This window comes from Oncorhynchus clarkii, chromosome 2, assembly GCF_045791955.1.
Source record: "Oncorhynchus clarkii lewisi isolate Uvic-CL-2024 chromosome 2, UVic_Ocla_1.0, whole genome shotgun sequence".
NCBI classification, from domain to species: domain Eukaryota; kingdom Metazoa; phylum Chordata; class Actinopteri; order Salmoniformes; family Salmonidae; genus Oncorhynchus; species Oncorhynchus clarkii.
Genome location: NC_092148.1, coordinates 25,026,247 through 25,044,169, shown reverse-complemented (window position 1 = coordinate 25,044,169; position 17,923 = coordinate 25,026,247). Strand labels below are relative to the sequence as shown.

Sequence of the window (17,923 nt, the reverse complement as noted above, 5' to 3'; positions counted from 1 at the left end):
TACAGTTTTATATCTTTATGTTTGAAGCCTGAAATGTGGCAAAAGGTCGCAAAGTTCAAGGGGGCCGAATACTTTCGCAAGGCACTGTATGTGAAATAGTATAAGAAAGCATGTAATGTAAGTGCTGTAAGTATAACAGTTTCCTTGTTGCTGTGCCTGTCCTTTGCCCTCAGTCCTCCCTTGTTAATCTGCAAATGCTTCCTGTTGTTGTATCACACATCATCCCACACATTTGATCACGTACTGTATAACTCCATAAACTGGAATCACGTTTCAGTTATTTATCTTGAATGTTATTGCACCTTATCTGTTCTGAAAAATACCATGCATGTTTTGCGTGAAAAAACAGCAGTAAACGTCTCACTCTCTTTGAACTGGTATCTGACTGGTGTATACAGCCGCTAGTGAAAGTCTACACACTCCTCGCAGCCTTCACATTTTGCTGCATTAAATTACATCTAAAAAGAGATTAAATTAGATTTTTCCCCCTACCGATCTACACAGCCTGCTCCTCATTTTCAAAGTGAAAGAAAAAATGATAGAACATTTTCAAAATGAAGATGCATTTATTGTGTCATTTATTGTCTTCACGCCCCAGAGTTAACACTTGGTGGGAGCACCTTTGGCAGCCATTACAGTTGTGAATTATTTTGAATAAGATTCTACCAACCTCTTAAGGCAACATACTGTATATTCATTGTATTTGCCCAAATTTCTCAAGCTCAAGCTCAGGAAATTTGGTTGGGAATCATTGAACAGATTCACAGAACAGTCTTCTAAAACTCTGTGAAGTGGAGGTTTATGGGTATCTCGACCCAACTGGTAAGGATAAGCCCCATCCCTTAAAATTCTATTTTAGTATTGTTGGAGTAAGGAATAATAAAGGTTATTATTAACTAATTCAGAGCAATCATCGACCAACTAATTAAAATGTGTAACCACAATTAGGTTGTTTCTCACAACTCTTTTTGTACTATTTTGTGCCGAAAGAACGTGGCTTTATGAGGAAAGCCACCAAGTCATTAATGTGGGAATTTTTTAATGCTCAAAACACCATTAATGGAAACCTTGAAAGTGATTTGGCACATGAATGCTGCCATGACCTTAAACCCCTGGTGGCAACTGGACCTGTTTAATAACTACAAAGTGTTTGACATGACCAACAGAAAGAACATGAATTATTACAGCAGACTCAATGGAGCTGAGATCCGCATCATAGATTTCCTGGATGACAACAATGACAACAACAATCCCAGGTGAACTATGGGACTTTGAGTCCAAAATAATGATATAACCTCAGATTGACTGTTTTACGCTACTCTGTACAAACAGACTTTTAGATTTACTACATCAAGAAATGTGTACCATTTTTAAACATTATTCAATGGTTCACTGTATGTTTATAAAAACATGTCACTCACTGTTGCTGCTGTTCTAAATCCGTTTCTGTGTCATCCTGCAGGTGTGCTGTTCTCTCCTCTATCCCAGCTCCCAGTGTAACAGGATGGAGGGTCGATACATCAGCGTGGTCATTCCAGGAAGAAGTGAACACCTGACCCTGTGTGAGGTGGAGGGTCACCACTGGACTGACAGATCCAGAGCATTTATTCCCATAACTTAGTCTGAAGCACAGGATACAATTTTCTGAGCTCAACGTACTTAGATGTTTTATATTGTAGGTAACATTCTTTCTGTAAGAGTTTTTGATAGGAATATTACGAGCTATTGTCTTTTTAATTCTCAAAACCAAGTAATTAGTTAAGTCACATGCGCAAGCACACGCACACGTACTCACACATGCACGAACATATACACACACACTTGGTGATGTATAAGAGTGTGGATTGCAATTGCACCAGGACCGTAGATGTAAGGAAACATTGAACTAATTGAATAATTGACACCTACCACAAATCTAAATTAATTTAGTCATCAACTGCAGTAAAATATCTGATGTGGAATAAGTATACATGCAGTATGTTGCCTGGTTCCTGTACATGATCTTGAGATTATATGTGTAGTAATGTTAACAACTACTCTGTTACATGTTTAACACGTGTACATGTTTCCTGTTATTCCCTTCCATATCATTATATCCTGATCATTCAATTATACTGCATAGCTCCATAAATTGGAATCACGTTTTAGCTGTTTATCGCCAAGATTGCTCAGCCTTATCTATTCTGATAATAGCACGTGCTACAAATGTACATGTAGAAAACAAAGATCACAAGGTCATTAACTTGTTGACTGGGGTAAAAATAACTCTGTCAGACTCAGCTTAGTCTACATAGCTTTCACCTACATCAAAATCACATCAACATCAACAGTGACTTCATTATTTTGAGTGTGAAGGTAAGAGGATATGACAATCTAATACTAATTGGAATTGCTTTATATTCTATTGTATTTTCTGTCTTACTACAACCTTATATCAACCCTTGATTTACATAACAGTTAAAGCATAATAACAGTGTAAAGATTCAGCAGTGAATGGCATTGTAGATTTCATCAAACCTGACATGAATAACTTTTTTTGTGGTATTGTATTTTATACAACTAAACAACTTACAGTTGAAGTCGGGAGTTTACATACACCTTAGCCAAATACATTTAAACTCAGTTTTTCCCAATTCCTGACATTTCAACCTGTTTTAGGTCAGTTAGGATCACCCCTTTATTTTAAGAATGTGAAATGTCAGAATAATAGTAGAGATAATTATTTATTTCAGCTTTTATTTCTTTCATCACATTCCCAGTAGGTCAAAAGTTTACATGCACTCAATTAGTATTTGCTAGCATTGCCTTCAAATTGTTTAACTTGGGCCAAATATTTTGGGTAGCCTTCCACAAGCTTCCCACAATAAGTTGGGTGAATTTTGGCCCATTCCTCCTGACAGAGCTGGTGTAACTGAGTCAGGTTTGTAGGCCTCCTTGCTCGCACCTGCTTCTTTAGTTCTGCCCACAAATTGTCTATAGGATTGAGGTCAGGGCTTTGTGATTACCACTCCAATACCTTGACCTTGTTGTCCTTAAGCCATTTTTCCACAACTTTGGAAGTATGCTTGGGGTCTTTGTCCATTTGGAAGACCCATTTGCGACCAAGCTTTAACTTCCTGACTGATGTCTTGAGATGTTGCTTCAATATATCCACGTAATTTTCCTGCCTCATGATGCCATCTATTTTGTGAAGTGCAACAGTCCCTCCTGCAGCAAAGCACCCCACAACATGATGCTGCCAACCCCATGCTTCACGGTTGGGATGGTGTTCTTCGGCTTGCAAGCAGCCCCCTTTTTCCTCCAAACATAATGTTGGTCATTATGGCCAAACAGTTATATTTTTGTTTCATCAGACCAGAGGACATTTCTCCAAAAAGTACAATCTTTGTTCCCATGTGCAGTTGCAAATCGTAATCTGGCGGTTTTGGAGCAGTGGCTTCTTCCTTGCTGAGCGTCCTTTCAGGTTATGTCGATATTGGACTTGTTTAACTGTGGATATAGATACTTTTGGTCGATATTGGACTTGTTTAACTGTGGATATAGATACTTTTGTACCTGTTTCCTCCAGAATCTTCACAAGGTCCTTTGATGTTGTTTTGTCATTGATTCACACTTTTCGCACCAAAGTACGTTCATCTCTAGGAGACAGAATGCGTCTCCTTCCTGAGTGGTATGACAGCTGCGTGGTCCCATGGTGTTGATACTTGCGAAATTGTTTGTACAGATGAACGTGGTCCCTTCAGGCGTTTGAAAATTGCTCCCAAGGATGAACCAGAGTTGTGGAGCTCTACAATTTCTTCTGAGGCCTTGACTGAGTTCTTTTGATTTTCTCATGATGTCAAGCAAAGAGTCACTGAGTTTGAAGGTAGGCCTTGAAATACATCCACAGGTACACCTCCAATTGACTCAAATGATGTCAATTAGCCCATCAGAAGCTTCTAAAGCCATAACATCATTTTATGGAATTTTCTAAGCTGTTTAAAGGCACAGTCAACTTAGTGTATGTAAACTTCTGACCCACTGGGATTGTGATACAGTGAATTATAAGTGAAATAATCTGTCTGTAAACAATTTTTGGAAAAATGACTTGTGTCATGCATAAAGTAGATGTCCTAACCGACTTGCCAAAACTACAGTTTGTTAACAAGAAATTTGTAGAGTGGTTGAAAAACGAGTTTTAATGACTCCAACCTAAATGAATGTAAACTTCCGACTTCAACTGTATATATGAGGAAAGTCTATTTACTCTTTTGTTTTACTATACATACCTACAAAAATATAAAACAGGGAGCTTTGTAAAGAATATAAATGGCATCAGAGAACAAATGTATGCTTATGCTGGTGTAATATTGGTCTGTTTATATGCTACTGCAATGTGAGCCATGTGTTTGAGCCCAACCTGCTCTCAGAACATTTCATATCATTCTGTACGTAAATTTGAGACCTTCCATTTAGTTCACTTGGTTTGTTTTAACTTGTGGATGTCCATGAACCATTTCGTATGATATGTTACGAATTACAATTCAAATTATTTGTTACGAATTTGCCAAACTTACGATATGTTAGAAATTTGCAAAAGGTAATATACACTGCTCAAAAAAAATAAAGGGAATACTAAAATAACACATCCTAGATCTGAATTAATGAAATATTCTTATTAAATACTTTTTTCTTTACATAGTTGAATATGCTGACAACAAAATCACACAAAAATTATCAATGGAAATCAAATTTATCAACCCATGTAGGTCTGGATTTGGAGTCACACTCAAAATTAAAGTGGAAAACCACACTACAGGCTGATCCAACTTTGATGTAATGTCCTTAAAACAAGTCAAAATGAGGCTCGGTAGTGTGTGTGGCCTCCACGTGCCTGTATGACCTCCCTACAACGCCTGGGCATGCTCCTGATGAGGTGGCGGATGGTCTCCTGAGGGATCTCCTCCCAGACCTGGACTAAAGCATTCGCCAACTCCTGGACAGTCTGTGGTGCGATGTGGCGTTGGTGGATGGAGCGAGACATGATGTCCCAGATGTGCTCAATTGGATTCAGGTCTGGGGAACGGGCGGGCCAGTCCATAGCATCAATGCCTTCCTCTTGCAGGAACTGCTGACACACTCCAGCCACATGAGGTCTAGCATTGTCTTGCATTAGGAGGAACCCAGGGCCAACCGCACCAGCATATGGTCTCACAAGGGGTCTGAGGATCTCATCTCGGTACCTAATGGCAGTCAGGCTACCTCTGGTGAGCACATGGAGGGCTGTGCAGCCCCCCAAAGAAAGGCCACCCCACACCATGACTGACCCACCGCCAAACCGGTCATGCTGGAGGATGTTGCAGGCAGCAGAACCTTCAACCACGGCGTCTCCAGACTCTGTCATGTCTGTCACATGTGCTCATTGTGAACCAGCTTTCATCTGTGAAGAGCACAGGGCGCCAGTGACAAATTTGCCAATCTTGGTGTTCTCTGGCAAATGCCAAACGTCCTGCATGGTGTTGGGCTGTAAGCACAACCCCCACCTGTGGACATCGGGCCCTCATACCACCCTCATGGAGTCTGTCTCTGATCATTTGAGCAGACACATGCACATTTGTGGCCTGCTGGAGGTCATTTTGCAGGGCTCTGGCAGTGCTCCTCCTGCTCCTCCTTGCACAAAGGCGGAGGTAGCGGTCCTGCTGCTGGGTTGTTGCCCTCCTACGGCCTCCTCCACGTCTCCTGATGTACTGGCCTGTCTCCTGGTAGCGCCTCCATGCTCTGGACACTACGCTGACAGACACAGCAAACCTTATTGCCACAGCTCACATTGATGTTCCATCCTGGATGAGCTGAGCCACTTGTGTGGGTTGTAGACTCCGTCTCATACTACCACTAGAGTGAAAGCACCGCCAGCATTCAAAAGTGACCAAAACATCAGCCAGGAAGCATAGGAACTGAGAAGTGGTCTGTGGTCACCACCTGCAGAACCACTCCTTTATTGGGGGTGTCTTGCTAATTGCCTATAATTTCCACCTGTTGTCTATTCCATTTGCACAACAGCATGTGAAATTTATTGTCATTCAGTGTTTCTTCCTAAGTGGACAGTTTGATTTCACAGAAGTGTGATTGTCTTGGAGTTACATTGTGTTGTTTAAGTGTTCCCTTTATTTTTTGAGCAGTGTATATTATTACTTTGCCAGCTGTACTACATGTTAAGAATTTCAAAACGTAGTTACAAATTTCAAAATGCACTGTATGTTACAAATGTTCTTACCTTTTATGTTATGAATTCTAGCTAGGTTGCTAGGTGGCTAACGTTAGCTAGCTGGCTAACGTTAGCTAGGTTAGGAGTTAGAGTTAAGGTTAGGGTTAAGTTTTGGAGTTAGGTTAAAGGGTTAATATTAGGGCTAGGGGAAGGGTTAGATGAAGGGTCACATATTTAAATTACTGTGCTACGTCTACTCTAAGAGAACAGGCTGCTGAGCAATGTTGTACCACTGAATCCAGCCAGGTCACCCGTGATACAAGTCAGTATTCAACGTTTTATTTATTGTATTTTATTTAACCTTTATTTAACTAGGCAAGTCAATTAAGAGCAAATTCTTATTTACAATGACAGCCTACCAAAAGGCAAAAGGCCCCCTGTGGGGACGGGGGCTGGGATTAAAAATAAATAAATAAAATAACAATATACGACAAAATACACATCACGACAAGAGAGACAACACTACATAAAGACAGACCTAAGACAACACCATAGCATGGCAGAAAAACATGATAACACAGCATGGTAGCAACACAACATGGCAGCATTACAACATGGTAGTAGCACAAAACATGGTACAAACATTATTGGGCACAGACAACAGCACAAAGGGCAAGAAGGCAGAGACAACAATACATCACACAAAGCAGCCACAACTGTAAGTAAGAGTGTCTTTGAATGAAGTACAGGCACATTGCAGATTCAGACAACGTTCATCCATGTCTAAGGACATCGGGAGATAATGTGGACACCGACCACTAGGAGCAGCAGTGAGCGCTGTTACCTTCAATTAGCGTTCAGTTTTGCTAGGGAAAGGTGGATAGAGATGGCAGATAGGCATAAGCATCTGCCTCTAATTGGCCAAAGGTTGCAAGTTGAAATCCAGTGAGAGAAAGCTGTTTTTGAGCTTTATGTGTGAAGCCTATCCCAAACCTTAACCCTTACTTGAACCATTCTGAGTTAATGACTAACCTTAAGATTTTGGAGCTAATGCCTAAACTTTACCCTATCCTTAAACATTCTGAGTTAATGCCTAAATTTAGCCTTAAACACTTAAAAATGTTATGTTTGCAACAACTTAAAAATGTGATGTTTGAGAAACATGGATGAACGTCTAATTTTGACGTGAGACTGTGAAAGTTAGTTGTCTGAATCTGCAATGTGCCTGAACTTCTGTGTATCTTGCCACAATATCAGTACATTGGCTTGTTATGTTTCCACTCCAGGAGGATGAGACAGGCCATGTTCTTTCTCTTGCTGGCTCTTCTAGTAACACCATCTGGTGCCATTGTTCCAAGTAAACACTTCCTTTTGTTGTTATCTCTAGATATATGATGCTCTTTAGATTGGCAGGTCTTGTTGTCATTTATAAAATTATAACCACACATTATTCTGTCTCATGTGCACCATTAAAATATTGAAATGGAAGGAGTATCAGACCACTGCAAATCTACCAAGACCTGGCCGTCCCTCTAAACTTTCAGCTCATACAAGGAGAAGACTGATCAGAGATGCAGCCAAGAGGCCCATGATCACTCTGGATGAACTGTAGAGATCTACAGCTGAGGTGGGAGACTCTGTCCATAGGACAACAATCAGTTGTATATTGCACAAATCTGGCCTTTATGGAAGAGTGGCAAGAAGAAAGCCATTTCTTAAAGATATCCATAAAAAGTGTTGTTTAAAGTTTGCCACAAGCCACCTGGGAGACACACCAAACATGTGGAAGAAGGTGCTCTGGTCAGATGAAACCAAATGTAACTTTTTGGCAACAATGCAAAACGTTATGTTTGGCGTAAAAGCAACACAACTGAACACACCATCCCCACTGTCAAACATGGTGGTGGCAGCATCATGGTTTGGGCCTGCTTTTCTTCAGCAGGGACAGGGAAGATGGTTAAAATTGATGGGAAGATGGATGGAGCCAAATACAGGACCATTCTGGAAGAAAACCTGATGGAGTCTGCAAAAGACCTGAGACTGGGACGGAGATTTGTCTTCCAAGAAGACAATGATCCAAAACATAAAGCAAAATCTACAATGGAATGGTTAAAAAATAAACATATCCAGGTGTTAGAATGGCCAAGTCAAAGTCCAGACCTGAATCCAATCAAGAATCTGTGGAAAGAACTGAAAACTGCTGTTCACAAATGCTCTCCATCCAACCTCACTGAGCTCGAGCTGTTTTGCAAGGAGGAATGGGAAAAAAATTCAGTCTCTCGATGTGCAAAACTGATAGAGACATACCCCAAGCGACTTACAGCTGTAATCGCAGCAAAAGGTGGCGCTACAAAGTATTAACTTAAGGGGGCTGAATAATTTTGCACGCCCAATTTTTCAGTTTTTGATTTGTTAAAAAAGTTTGAAATATCCAATAAATGTCGTTCCACTTCATGATTGTGTCCCACTTGTTGTTGATTCTTCACAAAAAAATACAGTTTTATATCTTTATGTTTGAAGCCTGAAATGTGGCAAAAGGTTGCAAAGTTCAAGGGGGCCGAATACTTTCGCAAGGCACTGTACATAGTCACCTCCGTCACCATCACCAACAGAGGGGACTGCTGCCACACAAATATCAACGGTGCTGAAATTCGCATTGGGAAATCCTTACAGGATAATGGCATTCACAACACACTGTAAGATCACAAATACTTTCATTTTTTTTTTTTTATTCAAATATTATTGCAATTGTAGATAACTCACTCTCATTCATTCTCTCTCACTTTCTTCTAGAGCTGGGGTGATTACCTCCATTCCAGCAGGTAGATCTCTCACTCTGAGTTGGAACAAAGGTATTGAAGGACGTTATGTGGCTGTGGTTCTACCAAAGACAAGCACTCTAGTACTCTGTGAAGTGGAGGTTTATGGGTACCTCGCCCCAACTGGTAAGGATAAGTAAGACTATCACTCTTATAGGTTATTATTATCATTACCAGTAATCAATATTCAGAGCATTAGTTTAACATCTACTTGGAAATATAGAAAACTTTGGTAACATTTGCCTGGTGGCACCTATAGACATGCTGAAATCCCTACAACTATTTTGCCCTGCGCTATCCAGGAAAGAATGTGGCTCTACGGGGAAAAGCCACCCAGTCGTCATTGCATGGGTTTGGGTTTGCTTACAATGCCATTGATGGGAACCGTGACAATGCTATGGAACATGGCTCCTGCACTCACACTTCTGGTGACCTTAACCCCTGGTGGCGATTGGACCTGCTTAATACCTACAAAGTGTTCTCCATCACCATCACCAACAGAAAGAATCTTTCTTATTCCAGCAGACTGAATGGTGCTGAGATCCGTATTGGAGACTCCTTGGACGACAACAATGGCAACAACAATCCCAGGTAAATCTCGGAAACCCAGAACTAAAATCTTGCGTAATTGTGTTAGATGCTCAATTAGGTTTTATTAAGAGGAGATTTATGGAAATATATTCTGGTTAGACTAGAAAAGGCTCCACCCCCCTAATCGGAAAGCCTCAACCTAGCCTCCCCACTTCCGAAAACTTTTAGCTTGAAATAATGTTTTGAAATCATCACTTGAAATCCCCCCACCACCTTAACCCCACCACCTTAACCCAATCCTGATACGTCCAAATAAACAGTGACAGAAAACCAAAGCACCAGAAATAACGTTGGTCGTTAGTTGTCGTATCCTGGACTCTTATGACAGACATCACAATACCTTATGTCACGTAGTCTGTTCGCGAGATGGTTAATCCCAGGTGAACTATGTGACTATCAGTCCATACTAACGATATAACCTCGGACTGTTTCACGTTACTCTGTGCACACTGACTTTTAGATTTACTACATCAAGTAATGTGCACAGTTGTCAATATCATTGAATGGCTCACTGTACGTCCACAAGGCGCTGTGTAAAATGTGTCACTTAGTGTTTGTTACTGCTGTACTAAATCCGTTTCTGCTTCATCCTGCAGGTGTGCTGTGATCTCCTCTATTCCAGCGGGCTTATCCAGCACCTTCAAGTGTAACGGAATGGAGGGTCGATACGTCAACGTGGTCATTCCAGGAAGGAAGGAGTACCTGACCCTGTGTGAGGTGGAGGTCTATGGGTCACCACTGGACTGACAGATCCAGAGCATTTATTCCTAAAACTGAACGTGAAGCGCAGGACACACTGTTTTGTGGGCTTAATATGCTTAGATCATTTATATGTAGGTAACATTCTCTCTGTAAGGAAAAGCCATGTTGAAATTCATTTAACAGTTTAGCTTTATAATTTCACATGGTAAATATAGGTATATTGAGTACATTCATTTAGATCTGTTTTATTGTAACTGTACATACTGTAACGGCTCCTAACATTGTACTGTATTGTATGTTAATGTATTTGGAGGAGATAAAGGGTAACACAACACGTACGGTTCAGAGTCATTTCTTAATGTCATCTAGAAAACAATGATCAAATATATTTTGATAGGAATATTATGGCCTGTGTTATGTCTATTCACGTGGGTTTCATGACCACGTCAGTAGCTATAACAATTAAATAATGATGAGACGGGAGATGGGAATCAATTCAACCATTTATCTAGAATGTGCACATCTCATACAATGCAATACCCATGATACTCTGTGCATACAATTATGGAAAGTAGGTGCTACAAAAGGTACAACCATAGTTGATAACAATGTCTTTAAGAATTCTCAAAACCAAGTTGTTGCTGCACGTGCACAAGCTCACGCACACATACACACACTTGGTTATGTCACATTGTGGATTGCAATTGCACCAGGTCCACAGATGTAAGGAAAGTTGCATTTCTTGAACCTTATCTAGGCTGATTACACAACGTGTGGCACATTTTAAAGTACAGATACCCCCCAAAACTACTTAAGTAGTACATTAAAGTATTTTACTTAAGTACTTTGCACCACTGAATATTAACACTGACTGTGTTAAAAATGAAGATTTGTCAATATTAATATATATATTTATTTTAAAAACATTTTTTACCTTTATTTAACTAGACAAGTCAGTTAAGAACAAGTTCTTATTTACAATGATGGCCTACACCGGCCAAATCCGATGCGCCACTCGGGATTGGTATAAAGATGCATGCATTCAAAAGTCACCACTGAGTGGTGCAGCTGAGAAAATAAATGATCCACTCTACTAGTCTGTTTTTGCCTCTATTAACAGGAATCAAGGTAAGACCCAAATGCAGACTGTGTGAAGTAACAATGTTTATTATAATCACAGGGGCAAGCAAACGACAGGTCAAGGCAGACAGGGGTCGATAATCCAGAGCAGAGGCCAATGTACCAGACGGCAGGCTGGCTCAGGGTCAGAGACAAGAAAAAGAGCGACTTGTGGGGAAACCCAGGCGCTGAGACAAACCACTGGTAGGCTTGAACAAACAAGATGAACTGACAACAGACAGACAGAAAACACAGGTATAAGTACACAGGTGATAATGGGGAAGATGGGCGACACCTGGAGGGGGTGGAGACAAGCACAAGGACAGGTGAAACTGATCAGGGCGTGAGATCTATTCTGTAGATTACCACTGTGATATGCTGATTTAGTTTTTCATCATATTACATTTTGTTCCCTTACCACAACCACAGTGATAACCTTAGCTTTTATGAAAATAAAAAGAGATTTATGGAAAATGTTGTCACACAAAAGGGTCAACTTTGTATTTCTAAATGTTTTACCCAGTTATCACTGCACACACTTCTGGTATTCTGAACCTGGAAGCTGCTACCTGTGAGGAAAGCTTATAAGTTCATAGCAGGTTTCTAAAATGTTATATGACACAATGTATTTGTATTTACTTATTACAACCTCAATGTGGGTTTGATGGAATTGAATACTGTGTCTGTATATGAGCTGCACTGTCAGGGCCCAGGGGCATATTTTAAAAATCATTACATAGGTTATTGTTAGATGATTGCAAACAAACTTCCTGCTTGGCATCACCCTGCAAGAAAGTTTGTCACATTAATAATATACGATAGCTGCAGCACAGGCATTTTGAAAAGTAACTTTTGAATGCATGCATCTGTATACCAATTATCTTGTTACAGTATCTATACTCTCTATTGTGTGTTTCCAGTCCAGGATGACGAGACAGGCCGCAGTCTTCCTCTTGCTGGCTCTTCTAGGAATGCCTACTGGTGCCATTGTTCCAAGCAAATACTTTCTCTAGTTATTTTTTGAGATAGGATATGATGCACTTTAGATTGACAAAGGCCTGTCATTGTCAAAGTAAGAGACATATCAGTTCACAAGTAGCCAAGAGTACAGTGATGAAAAGTGGATCGGTGATAGCTAGAAGGCCGGTGACGTCGACCGCCGAACAAGGAGAAGGACCGACTTCGGCGGAAGTCGTGACAGAATGAAACAGGCAGGAGGTTGGGTGGGAGATAGGCAGGACTTTCCAGCCTTCATTGGGGTGGCTATGTGATGTACAGTGCCTTGCGAAAGTATTCGGCCCCCTTGAACTTTGCGACCTTTTGCCACATTTCAAGCTTCAAACATAAAGATATAAAACTGTATTTTTTTGTTAAGAATCAACAACAAGTGGGACACAATCATGAAGTGGAACGACATTTATTGGATATTTTAAACTTTTTTAACAAATCAAAAACTGAAAAATTGGGCGTGCAAAATTATTCAGCCCCTTTACTTTCAGTGCAGCAAACTCTCTCCAGAAGTTCAGTGAGGATCTCTGAATGATCCAATGTTGACCTAAATGACTAATGATGATAAATACAATCCACCTGTGTGTAATCAAGTCTCCGTATAAATGCACCTGCACTGTGATAGTCTCAGAGGTCCGTTAAAAGCGCAGAGAGCATCATGAAGAACAAGGAACACACCAGGCAGGTCCGAGATACTGTTGTGAAGAAGTTTAAAGTCGGATTTGGATACAAAAATATTTCCCAAGCTTTAAACATCCCAAGGAGCACTGTGCAAGCGATAATATTGAAATGGAAGGAGTATCAGACCACTGCAAATCTACCAAGACCTGGCTGTCCCTCTAAACTTTCAGCTCATACAAGGAGAAGACTGATCAGAGATGCAGCCAAGAGGCCCATGATCACTCTGGATGAACTGCAGAGATCTACAGCTGAGGTGGGAGACTCTGTCCATAGGACAACAATCAGTCGTATATTGCACAAATCTGGCCTTTATGGAAGAGTGGCAAGAAGAAAGCCATTTCTTAAAGATATCCATAAAAAGTGTTGTTTAAAGTTTGCCACAAGCCACCTGGGAGACACACCAAACATGTGGAAGAAGGTGCTCTGGTCAGATGAAACCAAAATTGAACTTTTTGGCAACAATGCAAAATGTATGTTTGGAGTAAAAGCAACACAGCTCATCACACTTAACACACCATCCCCACTGTCAAACATGGTGGTGGCAGCATCATGGTTTGGGCCTGATTTTCTTCAGCAGGGACAGGGAAGATGGTTAAAATTGATGGGAAGATGGATGGAGCCAAATACAGGACCATTCTGGAAGAAAACCTGATGGAGTCTGCAAAAGACCTGAGACTGGGACAGAGATTTGTCTTCCAACAAGACAATGATCCAAAACATAAAGCAAAATCTACAATGGAATGGTTCAAAAATAAACATATCCAGGTGTTAGAATGGCCAAGTCAAAGTCCAGACCTGAATCCAATCGAGAATCTGTGGAAAGAACTGAAAACTGCTGTTCACAAATGCTCTCCATCCAACCTCACTAAGCTCGAGCTGTTTTGCAAGGAGGAATGGGAAAAAATTTCAGTCTCTCGATGTGCAAAACTGATAGAGACATACCCCAAGCGACTTACAGCTGTAATCTCAGCAAAAGGTGGCGCTACAAAGTATTAACTTAAGGGGGCTGAATAATTTTGCACGCCCAATTTTTCAGTTTTTGATTTGTTAAAAAAGTTTGAAATATCCAATAAATGTCGTTCCACTTCATGATTGTGTCCCACTTGTTGTTGATTCTTCACAAAAAAATACAGTTTTATATCTTATGTTTGAAGCCTGAAATGTGGCAAAAGGTCGCAAAGTTCAAGGGGGCCGAATACTTTCGCAAGGCACTGTAAGCCGACACCAGAGTCAATTGTTACTACAGGTCATAAACTCACTTACATGGGCTGAACAGTTTGATTGATGGCCCAATGTCCACCCCCAAAAACCAGCCGTTAACGCCCATGTCAGAAGAGTCTGAAACGCAATTGTCTAATAAATCAAGATGGAGACGTTATTGATAGAAGTGTTCGGGTTGTGTACCAAAATAAATTCAACAATACAGAGATTCGACAGTTTTTCAATTTCACATGGGTGAATCAGAATCTTGACCATGCTGTGTTTTACGCAATGATATTGGATACCATAGGCATTACCCCCTGTAGTGCCTTGTGGTTGGAGGCCGAGCAGTTGTCATACCAGGCAGTGATGCAACCAGTCAGGCAGGATGCTCTCGATGGTGGTGGGGGGGGGGGGACAATGCAGATAGTATGGATAGCCATTTGAATAGCTGTTCAGGAGTCTTATGACTTGGGGGAAGAAGATGTAAAGAAGTCCTGCTGATGAGAATGGGGACGTGCTCGGTCCTCTTTTTCCTGTCATCCACAATCATCTCCTTTGTCTTGATCACGTTGAGGGAGAGGTTGTTATCCTGGCACCGCACGGCCAGGTCTCTGACCTCCTCCCTATAGGCTGTCTCATCATTGTTGGTGATCAGGCCTACCACTGTTGTGTCATCGGCAAACTTAATGATGGTGTTGGAGTTGTTCCTGGTCATGCAGTCATGGGTGAACAGGGAGTAAAGGAGGGGACAGAGCACGCACCCCAGAGGGGCACCCGTGTTGAGGATCAGCGTGGCTGATGTTTGGTTACCTACTCTTACCTCCTGGGGTCGGCCCATTAGGAAGTCCAGGATCCTTAGCTGAGTGATGAGCTCCGAGGGTACTATGGTGTTGAACGCTAAGCTGTAATCAATGAATAGCATTCTCACGTAGATGTTCCTTTTGTCCAGGTGGAAAAGGGCAGTGTGGAGTGCAATAGAGATTGCATCATCTGTGGATCTGTTGGAGCGGTATGTACATTGGAGTGGGTCTAGGGTTTCTAGGATAATGGTGTTGATGTGAGCCATGACCAGCCTTTCAAAGCACTTCATGGCTACAGACGTGAGTGCTACGGGTCGGTAGTCATTTAGGCAGGTTACCTTAGTGTTCGTGGGCACAGGGACTATGGTGGTCAGCTTGAAACATGTTGGTATTACAGACTCAGGCAGGGACAGGTTGAAAATGTCTGTGAAGACACTTGCCAGTTGGCCAGCGCATGTTCGGAGTACACGTCCTGGTAATGTTGACCTGTTTAAAGGTGAAATCGGCTACGAAGAGCGTGATCACACAGTCGTCCGGAACAGTTGATGCTCTCATGCATGCTTCAGTGTTGCTTGCCTCGAAGCATGCATAGAAGTTAATTAGCTTGTCTGTTTGGCTTGTGTCACTATGCAGCTCACGGCTGTGCTTCCCTTTGTACGACGTCATCGATGGACTTATTGATGAAGTCAGTGACTGGTGTACTCCTCAATGCCATTGGAAGAATCCTGGAACATATTCCAGTCTGTGCTAGCAAAACAGTCTTGGAGCTTAGCATCTGCGACATCTGACCACTTCTTTATTGACCGATTCACTGGTGCTTCCTGCTTTAGTTTTAGCTTGTAAGCAGGAATCAGGAGGATAGAATTATGGTCAGATTTGCCCAATGGAGGGCGAGGGAGAGCTTTGTACGCGTCTTCGTGTGTGGAGTAAAGGTGGTCTTGAGTTTTTCTTCCTTCCTCTGGTTGCACATTTAACATGCTGGTAGAAATGAGGTAAAACGGATTTAAGTTTTCCTGCATTAAAGTCCCCGGCCACTAGGAGTGCCGCTTCTGGATGAGCATTTTCCTGTTTGCTTATGGCCTTATACAGCTCATTGAGTGTGATCTTAGTGCCAGCATCGGTTTGTGGTGGTAAATAAACAGTTATGAAACATATAGATGAAAACAATCTTGGTTAATAGTGTGGTCTACAGATTATCATGAGATACTCAACCTCAGGCGAGCAAAACCTTGAGACTTCCTTAATATTAGATTTCGTGCACCAGCTGTTGTTTACAAATATACACAGACCGCCACACCTTGTCTTACCGGAGGTTGCTGTTCTATCTTGCTGATGCAACTTAAACCCCGCCAGCTGTATGTTATCCATGTCGTCATTCAGCCGCGACTCTGTGAAACATAAGATATTACAGTTTTTAATGTCCTGTTGGTAGGATATTTGTGATCGTAGCTTGTCTATTTTGTTATCCAATGATTGTACGTTGGCTAATAGGACTGATGGTAGAGGCAGATTACCCATTATGTACAAAATAAGTTGCAAATAACGTGAAAAAATACACACAATAGCACAATTGGTTAAGAGCCTGTAAAACGCCAGCCATCTCCTCCGGCACCATTCTATATATGGGTATGACAAAACATATTTTTTACTACGGCTAAGGGCTATGTCCTAGCACTCCGTGTTGCGTTGTGCATAAGAACAGCCCTTAGCCGTGGTATATTGGCCATATACCACATCACTTCAGGCCTTATTGCTTAAATAAGTCACTCTGGCCTTACCCAGCATTAATAAGAGAAATTACAATTTCTGTCTCCTGCCAATGCTTTGAACTCTGGCACAAATGGCGTGAAAGCAACTCTGAGAAAATGGTAGAAGTGTTCATTGGTGAGCCTACTGTGATGTTTGTTTTTAATGAAGTTCATTGTGGAGAAGGCTGATTCACAGCTCTTTGTGGAGCCAAACATGGTCAGGATGTTACAGTTGAACCGCGGTCAAATCTTTCTGTTTCTTTTTACCTGCTTGTCCAAAGGTTCTGCTGAGGATATTTGGATTAATGGGATTGGGTAAAACGCAGCCTCTTGTATTTCCATTTATCCACGAGATTGGATTAGACAGGGCACTAGTAGAGGCGGGCGTTGAGAGAGAGAGAAAAAAGAGGTCGCAAAGTTAAAGATGCTGCTGCGCCCTGTTGATTTTTTAAAGCTGTCTAAAAAATAATGTATTGACTTTTATATAACAAAATGCGATGTTGTCCTGTCCGGATTGACCCTTCTCTGGGTCCGGACCCGGACTGCGGTCCGCCAGTTGAGTTTGACTGACCTAGGGCATCAGGCTTGTTGAAAGATTGCATACAAAATAAGCATAGGACAACCACGCTCTCACCAAACTCTAAGAAACACATGGTTCTCAGAATGTTATGTGCTACCTTGGAATATAGATATGTACAGTGGCGACCCATCATTCAGGGCAGATGGGGATTTCCTGTTTTGCATCTTATCTGGCATTAATACCTGTCACATGTGAACAATGTAAAAATATATATATATCATTGAGTTAATAAAGCTACATACAAACATGGTCTCTTTTTTTTCTTGAGTAAGGAAGCTCCAAAATGCAAGTGTTTCAGCCTAGCTCAGTGCTTTCTGTGGTGGTGGGGCAAGCCAGCAGAAAGTACGGAGCATTGGCCGTGATTGGCTCAATGTTCTGTCACTCATGGGGACACTACATCACCGCCACGTCTAAGGGTAGAGCTAGAAAATTCAAGCCCCTTGGGTGCTGCCATAGAGTTACACTAGAAATGTCCATCCATGAAGGCT

At 41.5% G+C, this 17,923-nt stretch overlaps 1 protein-coding gene across 1 annotated transcript; it reads left to right on the top strand.

Annotated features, from left to right (window-relative positions):
• The first annotated feature begins 1,086 nt into the window (after nt 1–1,086).
• Nucleotides 1,087–10,483, top strand: LOC139376977 (uncharacterized). Its single transcript, XM_071120014.1, has 6 exons — nt 1,087–1,256; nt 1,489–1,567; nt 8,723–8,880; nt 8,978–9,129; nt 9,306–9,594; nt 10,191–10,483. The coding sequence occupies exons 1-6, from the start codon at nt 1,087–1,089 to the stop codon at nt 10,339–10,341; spliced, it is 999 nt and encodes a 332-aa protein (XP_070976115.1). The 3' UTR covers nt 10,342–10,483.
• The last annotated feature ends 7,440 nt before the right edge of the window (nt 10,484–17,923 follow it).